Source organism: Electrophorus electricus, chromosome 3 (genome assembly GCF_041902795.1).
Source record: "Electrophorus electricus isolate QZ-2024a chromosome 3, ASM4190279v1, whole genome shotgun sequence".
Classification (NCBI taxonomy): domain Eukaryota; kingdom Metazoa; phylum Chordata; class Actinopteri; order Gymnotiformes; family Gymnotidae; genus Electrophorus; species Electrophorus electricus.
Window position 1 is genome coordinate 26,744,705 of NC_137499.1, and position 16,239 is coordinate 26,760,943.

Genomic DNA, 16,239 nt, shown 5'->3' on the forward strand with positions numbered 1-16,239 from the left:
CCTCTGTAATAATGGCGGTTTAAAGGTAAGCCTATGTGTAAAGTATGTATACATATGTATGTGATAGAAAGAAAGGTTTGAATCGAGGGAACTACAATTAGTGGAAAACAAGAACAAACAATCAAGTAAAACGATGTTTACAATTATTTAATCGCATTATTTGTTTACAATCAAACAGATAAAGAAATCAGCTACTATTAATACAGTATCTTAACATACAATCTCATTATGATAGTCTTGGTTAAAAACGTTCATAATAACTTGTAGATCCACCAAGTTCCGGTAGATGTCACCATATCGCCGCTCTTGAGTTAAATTGTTTCCCAGGTTTCAACCCGAGTTCTAAACCGAGGTCCTTTGGCACCGCAGGTTAGCTAGCACTCGTTGTTTGCTTTTTGGAACGAAGTGCCGATCTGCTGCTTCTGAACCTGGGTTTGACCTATACAAATAAGAGCGGTTTTATTTAGTAGGTTACTTCACATTCTGAGGTGTGTTAGCAAGCTAGTTTTCTTAGCAAAAGAACCAACAACCCCCAAACAAAACAGCTGGAGTAAATTGTGTAGCTCAGAGCGAGGTGTCGGAAGCAGGTGTTACTTTGTTGAAAATGGCTGACGCCTTTGGGTTCCCCACCTTTGACAACGGAGTTCAGGCAGAAGAAGACCCAGCGGCAGCTTTCTTGGCTCAACAGGAGAGCGAGATAGCCGTTATTGAGAACGACGACGACGACGATGGTTTCGGGGCTCTCGAAGAAGCCCCACAGCCGCATTTGTCTTCTCAGTCCCTCGAAGGTAGGTCTCCTCAGACGTTAGCTAGCTTAGCTGGCTGGCTTGTTGTAATTTTGGTTGCTTGCTAGTTGGCTTTCTGGAATTATCTTAACAAGGGTTCCCATTCAGCAATGAATAAATAAAGTTAAGCTGCAGCATTTTCTGAGCTTTTGCGAGCTGGAAATGTTTATTTTTAATGACGTGGTGGCCATTTCAATTGAACTTGTTAGCCAGCGCAGCTAACATCCTTCACATCAGTAGTATAGCTGTAACCACCTATAAACGCGCGGTTGGTCGCCTGACTATCTAGCTAGCCTGTAAACTAACGTTTCCATATACACGCCAACTACGGAATTGTCTGCTGTTAATTATCTACATCAGTAAAGCAGTAAAACCTACCTGAAATACTTGTTTTTTCAGGTGGGTTTTACTGCTTTACTGATGTAGATCAGTAGCTAGCCTAACTAGGTTCCATGTTTCGTCTAATTAGCTCTCCTAGCTAGTTAAGACAGCTGCAGTCCTTTATACCTGCTGTTAAAGTCCTGCTTTCACATAGGTAAAGCCAGCTAACATCACCGTATTCGTCTGCTTATAAGCAAGTATTACTCCTGAACGAGATTTGCTGCATTCCAACTATACCTGTAGTTAGTGCTCGAGTTGTAAAACAAGAAACTATTGCTCAACAACAGTAGCTAGAAACTGAGAATTTTCGATTCGTCACTTATTTTTATGAAACAGATGCATTTGGAGGAACGCCCGCCACAGCCGTAAACGGAGACATGTTTCAGGTAGGTGATATTTAATAGACCAGTACATACACGGTACATGTAATTCTTCGTAAGCCGCACTCTGGCAGCTGATCACCAAAAGTGCTTCAGTAACAGCATGAGATTTTGTCAGGACTCCAACGGCATAACAGACGGCTATGCAGCCATTGCCCAGGTCGACCAGCAGAGACAGGAGCCTGAAAGTCTGCGCAAGTGGCGTGAGGAACAGAAGGAACGGCTGGAGCGATTAGGTATTAGCACACCATTTAGATTAATCTAAGACTGCCAGGTTTATCTGAAAAGGCAAAAAGTAAAAGTACCAGTTTATAGTGTACATCTGGGTGGTGATACTGGTCATTGGTTTATTGTAGGTGTTCAGCTGTAAAGATTTTACAAGAGAACAGGTTTTGCATATATGTTGTAATTATTGACGGAACAAGATAATGATGTGTGTGTGTGTGTGTGTGTGTCTGTGTGTGTTTCCACTTTGTCTATATATAAAATCTCACAAAGGTTATACACCTGTACCATATCACCAGATACAATACCTTTATGGTTACAGCAACTCTTCCTGTCATGTTTTGAAAAAAAAACCAAACAGATTTGGCTGAAGACAAAAGGCTGAAGACAAAAATTCCAGCAAAGGTGTCCAGCCACCTTCTTGGAGATATTGCGAGTTTAGCTTTAGTCCTGATTTACATTCCTAATCTTACCAGGTTTTTCAAGAAGCTGCAAAAATTATAGCCTAATGCATCACCTGAAGATTAGATTACCCTAAACTTTGCAGTAAGATCGTATAATTATTTAATTATTCACGAAGTCGTTGACTGGCATTTATCACCACAACAAACTATATTTCCGGTCCTTTCCTCTCCTGGTTTATCTCTTGTTGGGTTCATAAAAATGCTATGCACAGAGTCAGTCTACGCAGGCAATAACATCTAAAACACCTTTCTGGGAGCTTCTCTTATGACTGTATACCTATAAGATCATGACTGTTGAGATACTTCAGATCCACATCAGTAGGGCAGGTCTTGAGCTGGGGTTTTGGTCCGCAGACTCTGCATCAAAGGCAGCAGAGGCTGAGTGGAAGGAGAAAGCGAAGAAGGAACTGGAGGACTGGCACCTGCACCAGCAAGAACAAATGGAGAAGAACAAAGTCAACAACAGGTATTTCTCCCCAGCTGCTTGATCACAGTTTACCATATGAGAGAATCAAATTAAATTAAATAAATACCTGAAATGTAAATCTGCCCCCACCCCGTTCCTATAAATCACTGGCTCATCATCATATAGTGTTTAATCAAGTTAAATATTATAGTCCCTGAAGCCAAGACTTCCAACTAGTATTGGAGGCTTGCATCCCCAGTGACAGAGCTGAATGTAGCCAACAGTAGATGTCGGGCCATAGCTTAAATGTTATGCTGTAATATGTGTGTCATAAAAGGACTATGTAACTAAGGTTATAAGAATAAACCGTTCAACTGTGTAGTTAGCGTAAACCATTCTGGTTCTTTTTCTTGAGTACTAACGTCATCCTTCTTTCATACCTTTCAACAGACTGTATCCAAGTCTTGCACGGTATCAGATTCCGACTATCGATGTGTGTTTACTGCAGAGTTGCATGCACGCAGAGAAGACTGTCTAAAAAACCTTGTTTTATATCAGATTCCCTGGTTGCTATTTATTAGACACCCATCTTGTTTACAAGGTTATAATGTCTACCATATTATTAGGCAAACGTGTATACCTGCTAAATAGGGTTAAGAGTCCCTTGGTTTCAACATTTGGTTTTTTGGACACAAGTTTTCTTGAAGATCACTATATCGGGCAAAGATTCCCGGATCAGGCATATTTGGCATATAACAATCCTCTACTTCAGAAAGCACTTACAATTTTGGCAAACGTTTGTCTCCATGTCAGGCTAGTTTAAAGCTTGATTTAGGACAGGCTAAGCTGAAATCGAGTGTGCTTCTCAGATAGATGCAAAAACTTAAAAACTTGGATCTGTACCAGCGCTGGATAAGTTTATGAATCAGGTTTGCATAAGGCACATGACCAAGGCCAAATCCCTGTTTGATTAAGCTAAGGGGGATATGTGAGAAAACGAGGTGAGGAAAAACATGAAAAGAAAAACGAAGAAAAAATAAGCAAACGCAGAACTCTGTGTCCTCTGGTAAGTTGACAGAGAGTGGACATGGATAAAATTTACATAAATAGTATGTAAACTAGTTGCATTTGGACAATACAAAAGGAAAAAAGTCAAACAAGTAGCCATTATAGTATAGAGTAACCTTTGATTGTTTGACCTTATAGATGATAGAAATAGATGATGGAGTACATGGTTGGTTAGGGGTTTTCTGAGTTTTAAATAGAAATATGAGTACATTGTACAAATTAAAAAGTTATAGAGTAATTATAACAGTAATAATAACAGTAACTTAGTCTGTTTCTAAACTTAATCTGTGTCCTGAAAACCATTTTACAGACTGATAATATGCAAGGAATTCAGTACATACTTTTTTCATTACTAACGTGTAATGCTGTGAATGTTCTAATTAAAATATACAACTTGGCCTTTTAATAATTTCTTACAGTCTCACCATCACAGTCTTCTTGGTGTCATGAGAAAGTTTCTGATGGCTCTCTAACACCTTGTTTGTGTGTAGCTTGTGTAAGACTGACTCTCTCCCCCCACCCCTCTCTCTCTCTCTCTTGCATTTCTGTCTTCTTTCTCTCTTCCACCAACTTGCACACTAGGATTGCTGATAAGGCTTTCTACAAACAGCCCAACTCTGATGTGATAGGCTTTGTGTATGTCTACAGTCACATTATCCTTAAACCTTAACAAAGGACAAATCAGCAAAATGACATCACACGCCCACTCCTCTTGATCAGATATAGTGCTCGAGACTCAGGGGACCTAGAGGAACACATGTGTAGTGATGGGATGATACTGCTGTTCTCTGTCTTTGCTAGTGTCAGATTGCTGAGTGTGATGTCCTCTTGCAGATTCTTTCCTTTGTAGCCACAACATATTGAGGATGTTGTCTGTTCTGAATGTGCATGTCTGCATCTGCAGGTTTATTGGTTATTATAAGTGATTTGTAGTCCTTTGAGAGGGATTGTAAGTTATTTATCATTAATTTCTTTTATGTTTATTCTTTGTTTATCCCCCCCCCCCCCCGCACACCACCACCACTACTGAGAGTTACTTATGATCAAATGCTTTGAAAGGATCTGCTTTCCCATTCCATCTCATGGTTCCCTTTGGCATGGCATGTGTCCAGTACTACCTGTGAGAGGCTCCTCGTTCTCTGTCCTGACATCTCCACGTGTCTGCCTCCACAGAGCGTCAGAGGACGCCTTCCTGAAGGAGTGCGATGACAACAGCCCCGGCTCCGAATGGGAGAAGGTGGCCCGACTGTGCGACTTCAACCCCAAGACCAGCCGCCAGACAAAAGACGTGTCGCGAATGCGCTCCGTCCTCATCTCCCTGAAACAGACACCGCTGGTTCGCTAAGGCCCTACACCACCGCTCCCTCTCGCACTTTATTTTAGTACACTAACGGTTTTGGCTTTTACTTTTTAACAGTTTTAGAGATGGCGTGTGATTTAAACTTCTGGCCTGTTCACACCATTTCCCCCCCCCCCCCCCCCATCATATTGGAAGCGAATGAAAAATGCCTTTTCCCTTTCTCCACGTTTGCCTGTTTTTAAGGTATAGGAGCTATTCATGCCTCCAACCTAGAGAAGTAGAGCGGTTTAAGAAAATCTGTAGCCAAGACTGTGGCAAGTGCAGTGGTTTGCCCTTATTTTAATATCCAGGTGGTGTGGCAGATAAACTGTCATTTTTAGTCATGTGCCATAGAGCATTATGTCTCCATTTCGCCAGCATGTGAACGATCATATAATCAGATCATGTTCATTCACCGGAGTCCTGCCAAAACTTAACGCAACCTTCTGTTACAGGAGATCCTTTTGCTTCTCGTGTCTGTTACAAAATCCAAGATTTGGAACCCTTCACATCTATTGTAAAGCCTGTCTCCATTCCAAAACTAGAAACGCTGTTGCTCTTTCCCGTGTTGGCTTCTGATTAGCATTCTGGGCTGGCATGACAATTGCGCAGCATATTACATTCAGAAATCTGATGGGGCTTGCTTTCTTGCCCAGTCATTTCCAGAACGCATGTCGCAGATATTTCATATCTGTTAATTTGGAAATGGCTATTAATTAGTCTCATTAATAGCCATTTCCAAGTTAACAGATTATTTCAGAATGTTAATTGCTTATTTATTGGTGGTCTTGTTTCTGCCATTAAACCTACTGTATATTGATTGTCTCTGAGCTGTAGCAGGTTTGACCAGGTTTAATAATCAGCATTTCATCTGATTCTTTAACATGAACATAGTTTGGCATGTTAGTGTTACTGATATTTACCTTCACTATTAGTCACTCTATATCTTACAGCTTCGAGGCCTTTCTTGATGACAGATTAAATACTGTTACTTGCCTTTCAATTAACCAATTCTGTTGTTGTATGACAGATTGTGTTTGACTGGCTGCCAAAGAGTCCATCTATGTCTTTGCTCTAAATAAAAATAAAAACACAAACAACCCTTGGGACAATTTTACAGACACAGGTTGTTTTCTGATTTAAATTCCTCAGCAAAAGCAGTTAAAAGATGAAACTCACCACTTAGGCTCAATCTGTCTGCAGTCATCAAGTTTTATGTTGTTGATAAACAAAGGGCTGTTTCTCACTTTCAGGAGATGGAAGACCATGATTGTTATTAGAAACAGCCAGGAATGCCCTCTGCTTTTATGCCCCAATTTCCTGACCTACTAAGGAGGATGTGGGCTGTCTTAAGATCCGCACAGGAAAGCAGAGTTTTTGAAAAAAGCTTTTTAAATGTTATTTCAGATTTGTTCTAAAGTACCAAACAATACCTGGGGTGGGGGGTTAAATAAGTTTAATATTACATAATTCTCAGACACCATATATTATACTTTACATTGTACTTTCTGAAGTGTACAAATTCATACATGAGGCAAAAAGCAATATATAGAAGGAAAATAAAGCACCAGTCACACCTTACTGCATAAAAATAAAGGAGGCAGGGGGTTTGGTGGGGGGCTCCCTCCCCCTCCTCTATGGCTTGGGTTTCATGGCCGCTGCAGCCACACCCACTATAATAGCGACGACTGTAAATCCTTGCGCAAAGATGCGTGTCCGCATGAGTAGCTGTGACTGGCGTGTCTTCCCCTGCTTGAAGGCTCTGAGACCATACATCAACACCCCAGCGGTCCCCAAGCAGCCTAGAGAGCCACAGAAAGAAAGGGCAGGTAATAACTCAAATGTGAGGTCATAACTTAAAGCTGAAAGGAACATGCCATTTTTGATCTAATAGTAGGCTAATCTTAAGGATCTTGCCGTTTTAGGACACATTCAGTCTTTATCGCAGTGTTGCTCCAGCTATCTGCAATGTATAGTGAAATATGGCAAGTTAGCATTTCTAGTTCAGCTTTGGTCTGGTATTTGTTACAGTATATAAGAAGTGGAATAATTGATGCAGCACCTATAATTTTTAAAAAGAAAAAAATTATATGAAAGCCTTGAAGGCAACATGCATATTCATCACCTCGTGTGATCATATCCATTGACAGTAAATGCACAAACCACTTTTACAACCCTGGCAAACCTACTCAATGCATTAGGATTATTGGAACACTTTCTTCTTCAGACATTTCTGAGTTTCCTTCAAGTCACATCTTAGGGGGATCATTTGTTCTCTTGTAGAAACAAGCTGCTATATGATAAAATTCAGAAGTAAAGTCAGTTTTTATTCAAAGTTGACACTGGGGTCAGTGGAGCCTCAACTAGTTCATGCCTGAAAAAACAACTTGTAGCACACACTGCAAGAGACCTGACAGAGGGAGAGATCTTGCAACTTTACTCTAAATAAAACAAACAAATAAACAAAAAACACTCCCATTGCTACAAGACAAGCAAAGTGCTGTTTTTGAACAAGATGGCAGTTTGAATTGTTTTTTAGGTGAATGATGGACAACATAACTGCATATTTTTGCACGGAATTCAAAGAATTCTTCTGTGTCAGGGGACAAGCAAAGGTTTGGAGACAAATTCTTGTTAGGGTTTAGGTGGGATTTGTGAACACCCAAGTCCCTGCAACCCACCCCATGACTGATTTTTTAAATAACTTTTATAAAGTCACTAGACAGGAGATACCCATTCCAATTTACAAAAAGTACACTACGGACAAATGCCAGATTTAAATGTTTTAGGCAGGGCAGGGATAACATTTATGTACTGTTAAATGTGAGCAACTTTATTAAGGAGCACATATTTGCTTACATTCAACAACATCCACAGAAAGCAAAGGAAATGACCTTTTTCATCTACAAGTCGCACTCATGGAGCAGCGATGATCTTTTGTTATGCTTTCTCTGATAGGTTGATTATTACATTTCCTATTGAACAAATCTATACTAGCAAGAGCCCCAAATTCTGTAATTGACGGGCGATCACTACAATGAGCTCTTATAACGTACGGTATGTCTAATCTTTGAGATCTTTTTTATACAAATCTCGTGAACTTCCAATAAAATATTGAGTTTTTTATGAACTCGTAATCAAAATTCTCCATTACTTTACATTATCTGTTATATAAATAGCTTCTTTATCAAACCATTCTCTTTTATGAACAGCAACATGGTTGCTGCATAGAATACATATATGAGAGGAAAGATTTGTAGGACAGTAACGCTAATGTCTGAAGTGCGAAATGTTTTTGAGATTCCGTCTACTAACGTTCTCTCATCAAAAGCCCTGAGGGCACATTCAACCTAACGAAGTCATATTGGATACTACTAAAGGTCAAACATTTTTGTGCCAGCCACTCAAGAAGAAATGCACGTCAATATGTGAACCTTTAGAGTGAATGCCTACCTCTCAAAAAATATCTTACAACAAATTCAAATCAAGAGTTGAGCAATAGCAAGTTTAGCAAACGGTTAGCTAACCTAGCTAACTAGATAACGTGTATGTAGTTTGCATAACTCACCAATAGGAACAAACGGGTTTTCTTTTGTCTTCCGTACAAATTTGTCCTTAAAGGCCTCTTCTTTGGGCCGTGGCAATGGAGTGAAACCCTCAATTGCTGGGGGTGCAGAAAGGTCAACGGCAATGGCTGTGGACGATGTGGTACTTGTGTCTTTAGTATGATCAACCGGGGTGGACGTAGCTGCCATCATCGATAACTTGTGTAGCTCTTTGCACTTCCTCGTCGCGCTCATCAGCTTCGGCGGCTGCAGTTCCAACATACTGCCGCCTAGTGACACTTAATCTTATCACCACGGCCAGTGTAATGCTTTTTCATTTGCTTGAAGGTTGATTGAACGAATTTTTGTTATATTGAACATTTAACTCAATAATAATTTTTTTTACTTGTCACTATTCACCATTGACCTTTTTGGCCAATTTACAAGGGATGTGTCTGTTGAAAAAGAAAAATCAGTCTACTTTGTGATATCACTTACACATCGATTTGTGTACATACATACATCATGCCACATGGAAAGATAGGGAGCAGTATGCATTTGATATTTAGTGCAGTACATGCAGTGGTTCAGAAGGTCAGGTCACAGTTGCCAATTTGAGCTAATAGTATTTGCTCCACAGTACGGACATTTAGGCTGTTTTGTGAAGATAGGGGGTACAAGGAGTAAGAAAATAAATATATTTTACCATTCCATTCCATAGTGATGTAGCTAACTAGGTGGTTTCATCATTTAAGCTAGTCCTACGGTGGCCCAGAGAGTAGTATCACCACAGCATTTTTGAAGCAAACAAAAGCCAGGAACATAACTACATTAACTGGGAAAAGAAACACAAATACACTAAACATCAAGCACTTCTCAGGGGTCATCAGGTAGACACCTCCCTTCTTCGGCATTTCATTTATTAAGCCCACAACACCTCCAGGAGGCTCAACAGTGAGGTCTGGTCCCAGCCTCACCCCCACTCCAAGCTCACTTTAAACAAAGCCACACCTCTTGAAGCACAACCCAAAAAGTCCTTGATGGCCTTCCCAGTGACTAAGGCCATATATCCAGCCCCACTGGTACCGTTACTGCATACTCAGTGTCACCAGTTAATCATGGGTTTTACCTATTATATCAGCAAGCCTTCTCAAACATAACCGATCCATCCTGGCCTCCACAGTGACTACAGCTGGCACCGGTAATGTCTGTTCCATGCCACCAGTTCTATCTGTATCTACCACTTTACACAACAACACAAAAGCCTTAACCACGCAACCTTTATTGGGCAATACCACAACTATTCTGAGCTCTCCTAATCCACAACCACTGACTATCCCTTTCAGTTACTTCTGATAACTCCTTCACAGCTACTTATAATTTACAATGATGTTATTGCACAAGCAATGACGTGGCAGATTTTGCTACAAATCCCCTAACACCTGTCTCTACCGGTGTTATATATGCCTGCCACCTGCGTTCTCTCACCTCATCCACCAAGTCAGTATATGTCATCTTTTTCCTTTCAAAAGCTTAATCCGCTGCATGATGAAGTAAACTACCAGTTTATTCTCAGAGTACAGCACCATGTCTGGCTCCAGTGTCGTCAGCCTAATACACTGTGGGACCTGTAGTTTTTTATCTACGTCCACAAGCAAGCTCAATTTTTGCGTTTCACCCCATCTACCAATATTTATAGCTGGCACTCTCTCCATCACGCTGCTTTTCTTGCCCAAACCTAATCACTTTATTAAAACCATGTTATATGAAGGTAAATGTTTTATGACCGTTTGCTAGCCAGCATATAACTAGGCCTATACATACTTCTAATATGAAAGTGGCAAATTCCAACAACAGGCATTTTTTTCAGTTGTCCTAGTTCCTGAATTAGATTAACCTCAAAGACAAATTTTCGTGCTGATTGGACCCCTTTCAGTGCAGGCAGGTCCTCCGAGACAGTGGGGGGCGCCACACGTAAAACGAAGGCGGCGTATTACATTTGAGAAAACGTGCCTTTGGTTTAAACGTCAGCACGTTTCGTTAGGGATTGGCGATGTAAGATGGCGGCGCCAGAGGAGCAGGAATTATCTCAGGCTCAAACTGAGAAACTCCTTCAGTTTCAGGTAGCATTACATTTATGTTCATGTTTAACAACGTTTACTCGTCGTGGTTGACGTAAAATGTAACCGTTTTTCTATAGTAGGTATTCAACGTATCCAAGTGAGTTTATTCGTTTGGAAATGATGTTATGTTGTCCACTTATCTGTGCTAATAGCTAGCCAGCTAGCTCACTGACGTTACCCGAGGTGGGCTTGCTGCCGTCAGCGTAGCTGGTTGTCTAGCTTGCTGTGGTTGTTAAGCAGGTTGTTGGATGTTCTCCATATTTATGAGATGAAACACTTTGTTTGTGAAGCATTTTAACTAGAATAACGTTCTAATAAAAGTCTATATACTATAGATGTTGAGCGCCATTATTTTATTAGCAGATGTCAGTTGCCATCAACTTTGTTAGCTAGCTAACCTAGCTAGCTAGTTACTCAGCATGTAAGTATTTTTGGCCTTCTGTTTGGTTATATGGAAATAAACTTACTGTTTGCTTGCTATGAAACCTGATTAACTGTCTTCCTAACTGTAAAATATCTACGTATCCTCGCGAATGTGTGCTAACTAGCTGTGTTACTTATAATTATAGTTAATTGTCATGAGTGGACTAAAGCTAGGCATCTAGATTGATGACCAGCTCGCTTGGATTCTTATTTTTGGCTTACAACTAGTCAAAATATAGTTACTTGTCAGTGTTTATCATTTATTACATGCTCTATATAAAATTCATATTCATATATATATATATATATATATATATATATATATATATATATATATATATATATATATATATATATATATATAAATATATATAAATTTTTAAACACATGATTGTCTAAGCACGTTATGTAATAGCTTTTCAGTGTTCCATAATTTCCTGAAGGATTATTGTTCCTAACCAGCTGATCCCCAAACCTTTACAGCATAAGAGTCCAATTTGTGGTATAATAATATTAAAGAATGTACTCATTCTGCCAGGACCTGACAGGACTGGAGTCAATGGACCAATGTCGCCGCACGTTAGAACAGCACAACTGGAACATCGAGGTGAGAGCAGCTGAATGACCGAAGTAACTTATTTAGAGAAGTACTGCAGGTCCTGTGAATCGCTTCATATCCAGTTATAGAGAACCTTGAGTGTTTTTTTTTGTTTGTTTTTTTGTTTTTTTTTGTATTTGTTTTGCAGGCTGCAGTACAAGACAGACTAAATGAGCAAGAAGGCGTTCCGAGCGTGTTTAACCCGCCTCCGTCCAGACCCTTACAGGTCAACACAGCAGACCACAGAGTGTATAGTTATATTGTACCAAGGCCACAGCCTAGGGTAAGTGTTTTGCCTGTCTGTAGTGCCAGTAGTGTTCTTTATGTAAGCAGTGTCAAACAGTTCTTAGTGTCAAACATATACATTTTTATTTTCTGCTTGCATTTTCAGGGGTTATTAGGTTGGAGTTATTATTTGATAATGCTACCATTCAGGTTTACCTATTACACACTTCTGGACATATTCAGGTAATAATACATTAATATAACTTTCTAAAACTACTGTATCTGTTGAAATAAAAATGCACAATGTTTCCATGTGAGCTCTTTATCCTTGCTCACACTGTCTGGTCTTCATTAACCAGGATCGCCCTGAGATTCATAAGGCCAGACCCACGGGGCCGTGTAACAGATCCTGTTGGAGATGTCGTGGCTTTCATTCATAGTTTTGAAGAACAGTATGGACGCTCACATCCTGTACTTTACCAAGGAACATACAGTCAGGTCACTCCTGCCTCATTTACTGCCTGTGTGATGCTGGTCATAACGTTTTCCATTACTGTGTGTTTTTGTATTAAACAGAGTGGACAAGGTTAGTTTTGCTATGTTCACTGCTAGGTAAATTTTGCTATGCAATTTCCACTCCCTGAGTTTAGACAGAATATGAACAGGCTCTAACTTCGACTATATGATTATGTAAGGGCTCTCATGGACTTGCTTACAGTGTAAAATCATTAAATGAAGGGTTGGTAAGTGGTAAAAGCAAGTGTTCTGTGTTTAAACAGTTTGAAGTTTTAAAAACCCAGACCAGTGGTCACCAGCTGTGTTCCAGCCACTCAGGTTTTAAGAGCCCTTATATTAGCAGGATCAGGTGTGTTGGATGTGGCAGGAAGGCAGATCTCCAGGTGCAGGGTTGGGGACCTCTACCTTTGATATGTACTTTTGTAAGATTGTAAAAGAAATAAACTCTGACATTTGCCCTGCTGCTTACAGGCTCTGAATGATGCCAAACGAGAACTCCGCTACCTGTTAGTTTACCTTCACAGCGATGACCACCAGGACACAGATGAGTTTTGCAGGTAGGCTGGACCTCCTCTGGTCTGGAATTATTCATTCACACTTGCAGCATGTCCTCACGACCTTCCTTTTGTCTAATCTTCCCTCAGAAGCACGTTATGCACTGAAGAGGTGGTCAACTTCATTAACACAAGAATGCTCTTCTGGGCATGCTCCACTACCAAGCCGGAAGGATACCGGGGTACGTGTTGCACCATCCACTTCAGTTCTGTTGTGTAAAACCTCTTATTTTACAGAGGCTTAGACTCGGAGCGAAATGAGCGTGCCCATTACAAAGCTCATAAGTAGTCCTAAGATGCCCTGTCAGGGCTTCTTGCAAATACATGCGTGCTGAACATTAAATTGGTCACTGACACCATCTGTCTGCAGCAAAAGCACAGTTCTGCTACGTCTATGAAACATGCAAATGTGTCGGGCCTATGGTCATTTTAAAAGTCTAAGAGAGAATGAATACTTGGATCAGCCTGGGGAGTGTCTCAGATTAATGACTAGATGAAACTAGATGTTGCAAATCAGCACCACAGTAGAAACACAACAGCTTGTGTGTTAAGGGTGCCACATAGTGTGCAGAATAGTATAAACCCAGAAAACTAACTCATGTAGATGGTGTGACGTGGAAGTTTAAAGGGCTGTCTGTCATTGGTTCAAACCAAACGATTGTTTACTATTTTCTGCCTTGTCCTGTATTTTGTTGGTGCCCACTGCATGCCATAAAACATGCTTATTCATGACAGCAATGACATCACCATTTGGAGCTTATATTCCTGTGTGTGTGTATTTTCATGTTCTGTATGTGTAGTAGTAGCCAAACCTAAGTTTTACTGGCTAGGTTGTACAGCTGCAAGAATATTGGTGCTCCCATAGCCTAAACCAGAAGGGTACAACATAACCTCTACAGGCCCAAATGTGTCAACACAAAACTGCTTTGACAACAGAACAGTATTGTGACCATAATGGCTTTGACAGAAAACATACACAATACATCTGTTCATAGAAACGGGCTTGCTGTATCATTTCCTCAACCCTTTGGAGTTGTTCATTTTGATGACGGGAACTAAGAAGTAACTGCTTTTAATAACAACCTCCCAAGTTTACAAGTGTTTCAGAATGTCCTTTTGAACTGGGGTTTTCGGAAAACACCAACGCATTAAACAATGGTTGTTTGGGCAAAACCTAAAGAACACAGGACCTGACTGTAGCATTACATTCAGTGTCTCAGGCCTTGCGGGAGAACACGTATCCCTTCCTGGCCATGATCATGCTGAAGGACCGTAAGATGACAGTGGTGGGAAGGTTGGAGGGGCTGATCCAGCCTGAGGACCTCGTCAACCAGCTCACCTTCATCATGGAGGCCAACCAGACCTATCTGATGTCCGAGCGGCTGGAGAGGTGAGGCGTAGGATAAAACTCTAATCCCCAAAACAGAAGCTCTAGTCACTGATGCCTGCAGCATACTGTAAACAAGATGATGCCTGTCTTGTTTTATTTTTGCTCATTTAACATTTTTTTTTAGTGAAAGGTACAGTCACATTACTTCACAATAGAAAAAACAGAAATCAAATGAAATCTTTGTTAAAATTACTTTGGGCAAGACATGCAAAGAAGTGTCAATAAAGTGTGTGTTTTTAAATAAACACTTTTGTGAACTCAGTTGGCTTTGGGGATTTTTTGCAATACCAACTGTGTGTGTCAGGGAGGAGAGGAACCAGACACAGGCTCTGAGGCAGCAGCAGGACGAGGCGTACCTGGCGTCCTTGCGGGCCGACCAGGAGAAGGAGCGGCGTCGGCGGGAGGAGCAGGAGCAGAGGAGACTGGAAGAGGAGGCAGCACGCCAGAGCGTGCTGGCTGAGGAGAAGAGGCGCAGGGTCAGCATGCACACACCCACACGCAGCCACGCTCAAGGCTGTTCACACTCAAAGCAGTCTACTGACCTGGCAATAACAGCTAGGGATCACGAGGCCCCAATCTGGGTCAAACTGTGGCTGATGGTCCTCATCGCAGCATCAGCAACCATTTGGGGCACTGGTTCAAGCGAGGATTTATCTGTAGTCGTGAACTTTGGCCTCTGCGTGGGAGAGCTGTGATGACGGTTGCCTGGTGTTTGTGTGTTTACAGACCCTAGAGGAGGAGAAGGAGCGCAAGTCTGAGTGCCTCCCCCCCGAGCCACCTGTGGATGACCCGGACAGCGTCAAAATAGTGTTCAAACTGCCCAATGACACGCGCGTGGAACGCCGGTTCCTCTTCTCTCAGTCCTTGGTGGTAAGGCCGCTCTTCCGCGAGCATCTCGCCTTTATTCGTGTTGGTGAACCGTGTCATTTCTAACCCCGCAGGTGTAACCCATGTGAGGAAGCCTGAGCCTCAAGGAAAGCCTGCCTTTTTTTCTGACTCGCTCTCCTCGTCTTCCCTTTCTTTTAGGTCATATACGACTTCTTGTTTTCTTTGAAGGAGACCCCCGAAAAATTCCAAATAGTGGCAAACTTCCCACGGCGAGTGCTTCCATGCTTGCCCACCCACGAGCAGCCAAACCCGCCCACACTGAAGGAGGCTGGCCTGAGCTGCTCCCAGGTCCTATTTGTGCAGGACCTCACGGACGATTGACATTAAGCTATAGCTCCTACTGCTCCTCCCTCTTCACATACAACTCCACTCATCCCTCCGAATGCCCCTCCCCCATTTTGGTTCCTCCCCCACATGGCCACTCTCTCTACAAGGGATCACTGAAATCTCATTGGATTAAATTAAGGATCTGACCCACCATCCACACAAGTAACATTTTATTTAAACCATGCGAAAGGCGAACGGCCCCTGTAAATATAATGGATATTTAAGGACAAGCCTGAATACAGTACAAATACTTTCCTTTTTTTTTTTTTTTTATGCAAAGTTGACCATCTAATAAATGTCATACAGTGACCAAATGAAGGTTGATACAAGTATGACGGGCTGTTTTGAGCATATGACAAACTGAGTTCATCTGGGGGGATAAAAGCCACTCCTGCGTGGCTCGGTATCTAGAGTAGTAAAGTCTGCCCATAGTGTGCCTGTGGTAATTCGTAAATGCCTATTTTGACCATCTTCCATCTGACTGGGCTGGTCGTGTAAAAGATGTAATTTTGCAGTTCTAAATTAAACATTTTAAAATGTTGTTGTGGTTTGACTTTGATAATATTCTAGTTCAAGCTCTTGGTAACCTTTCCATTGCAGGC

At 41.3% G+C, this 16,239-nt stretch overlaps 3 protein-coding genes across 6 annotated transcripts; 2 read left to right on the forward strand and 1 right to left on the reverse strand.

The window, feature by feature from the left end:
- The first annotated feature begins 248 nt into the window (after positions 1–248).
- On the forward strand, positions 249–6,171 carry cltb (clathrin, light chain B). 3 transcript variants are annotated; one of them, XM_027014412.3, is made up of 6 exons: positions 249–788; positions 1,503–1,552; positions 1,665–1,782; positions 2,590–2,701; positions 4,292–4,345; positions 4,883–6,171. In XM_027014412.3, exons 1-6 carry the CDS (start codon positions 605–607, stop codon positions 5,052–5,054), a joined length of 690 nt encoding a protein of 229 aa, XP_026870213.1. In that variant the 5' UTR covers positions 249–604; the 3' UTR covers positions 5,055–6,171. The 3 variants fall into 3 exon arrangements, with proteins under 3 accessions (XP_026870213.1, XP_026870214.1, XP_026870215.1); XM_027014413.3 differs by lacking the exon at positions 4,292–4,345 and adding an exon at positions 3,092–3,112 and having other exon boundaries at positions 259–788; XM_027014414.3 differs by lacking the exon at positions 4,292–4,345 and having other exon boundaries at positions 261–788.
- A 316-nt stretch (positions 6,172–6,487) lies between these two features.
- higd2a (HIG1 hypoxia inducible domain family, member 2A) lies at positions 6,488–8,890 on the reverse strand. The gene is made up of 2 exons (XM_027014402.2): positions 8,617–8,890; positions 6,488–6,850 (listed from the first exon to the last, which is right to left on the reverse strand). Exons 1-2 carry the CDS (start codon positions 8,873–8,875, stop codon positions 6,684–6,686), a joined length of 426 nt encoding a protein of 141 aa, XP_026870203.2. The 5' UTR covers positions 8,876–8,890; the 3' UTR covers positions 6,488–6,683.
- Positions 8,891–10,562: 1,672 nt separating this feature from the next.
- faf2 (Fas associated factor family member 2) lies at positions 10,563–16,177 on the forward strand. Of its 2 annotated transcripts, none has more exons than XM_027014444.3 (11): positions 10,563–10,716; positions 11,678–11,746; positions 11,886–12,020; positions 12,129–12,205; positions 12,322–12,460; positions 12,950–13,035; positions 13,123–13,214; positions 14,245–14,422; positions 14,727–14,898; positions 15,149–15,292; positions 15,449–16,177. In XM_027014444.3, the coding sequence occupies exons 1-11, from the start codon at positions 10,654–10,656 to the stop codon at positions 15,629–15,631; spliced, it is 1,338 nt and encodes a 445-aa protein (XP_026870245.1). In that variant the 5' UTR covers positions 10,563–10,653; the 3' UTR covers positions 15,632–16,177. The 2 variants fall into 2 exon arrangements, with proteins under 2 accessions (XP_026870245.1, XP_081566991.1); XM_081710865.1 differs by lacking the exon at positions 10,563–10,716 and adding an exon at positions 11,080–11,137.
- The last annotated feature ends 62 nt before the right edge of the window (positions 16,178–16,239 follow it).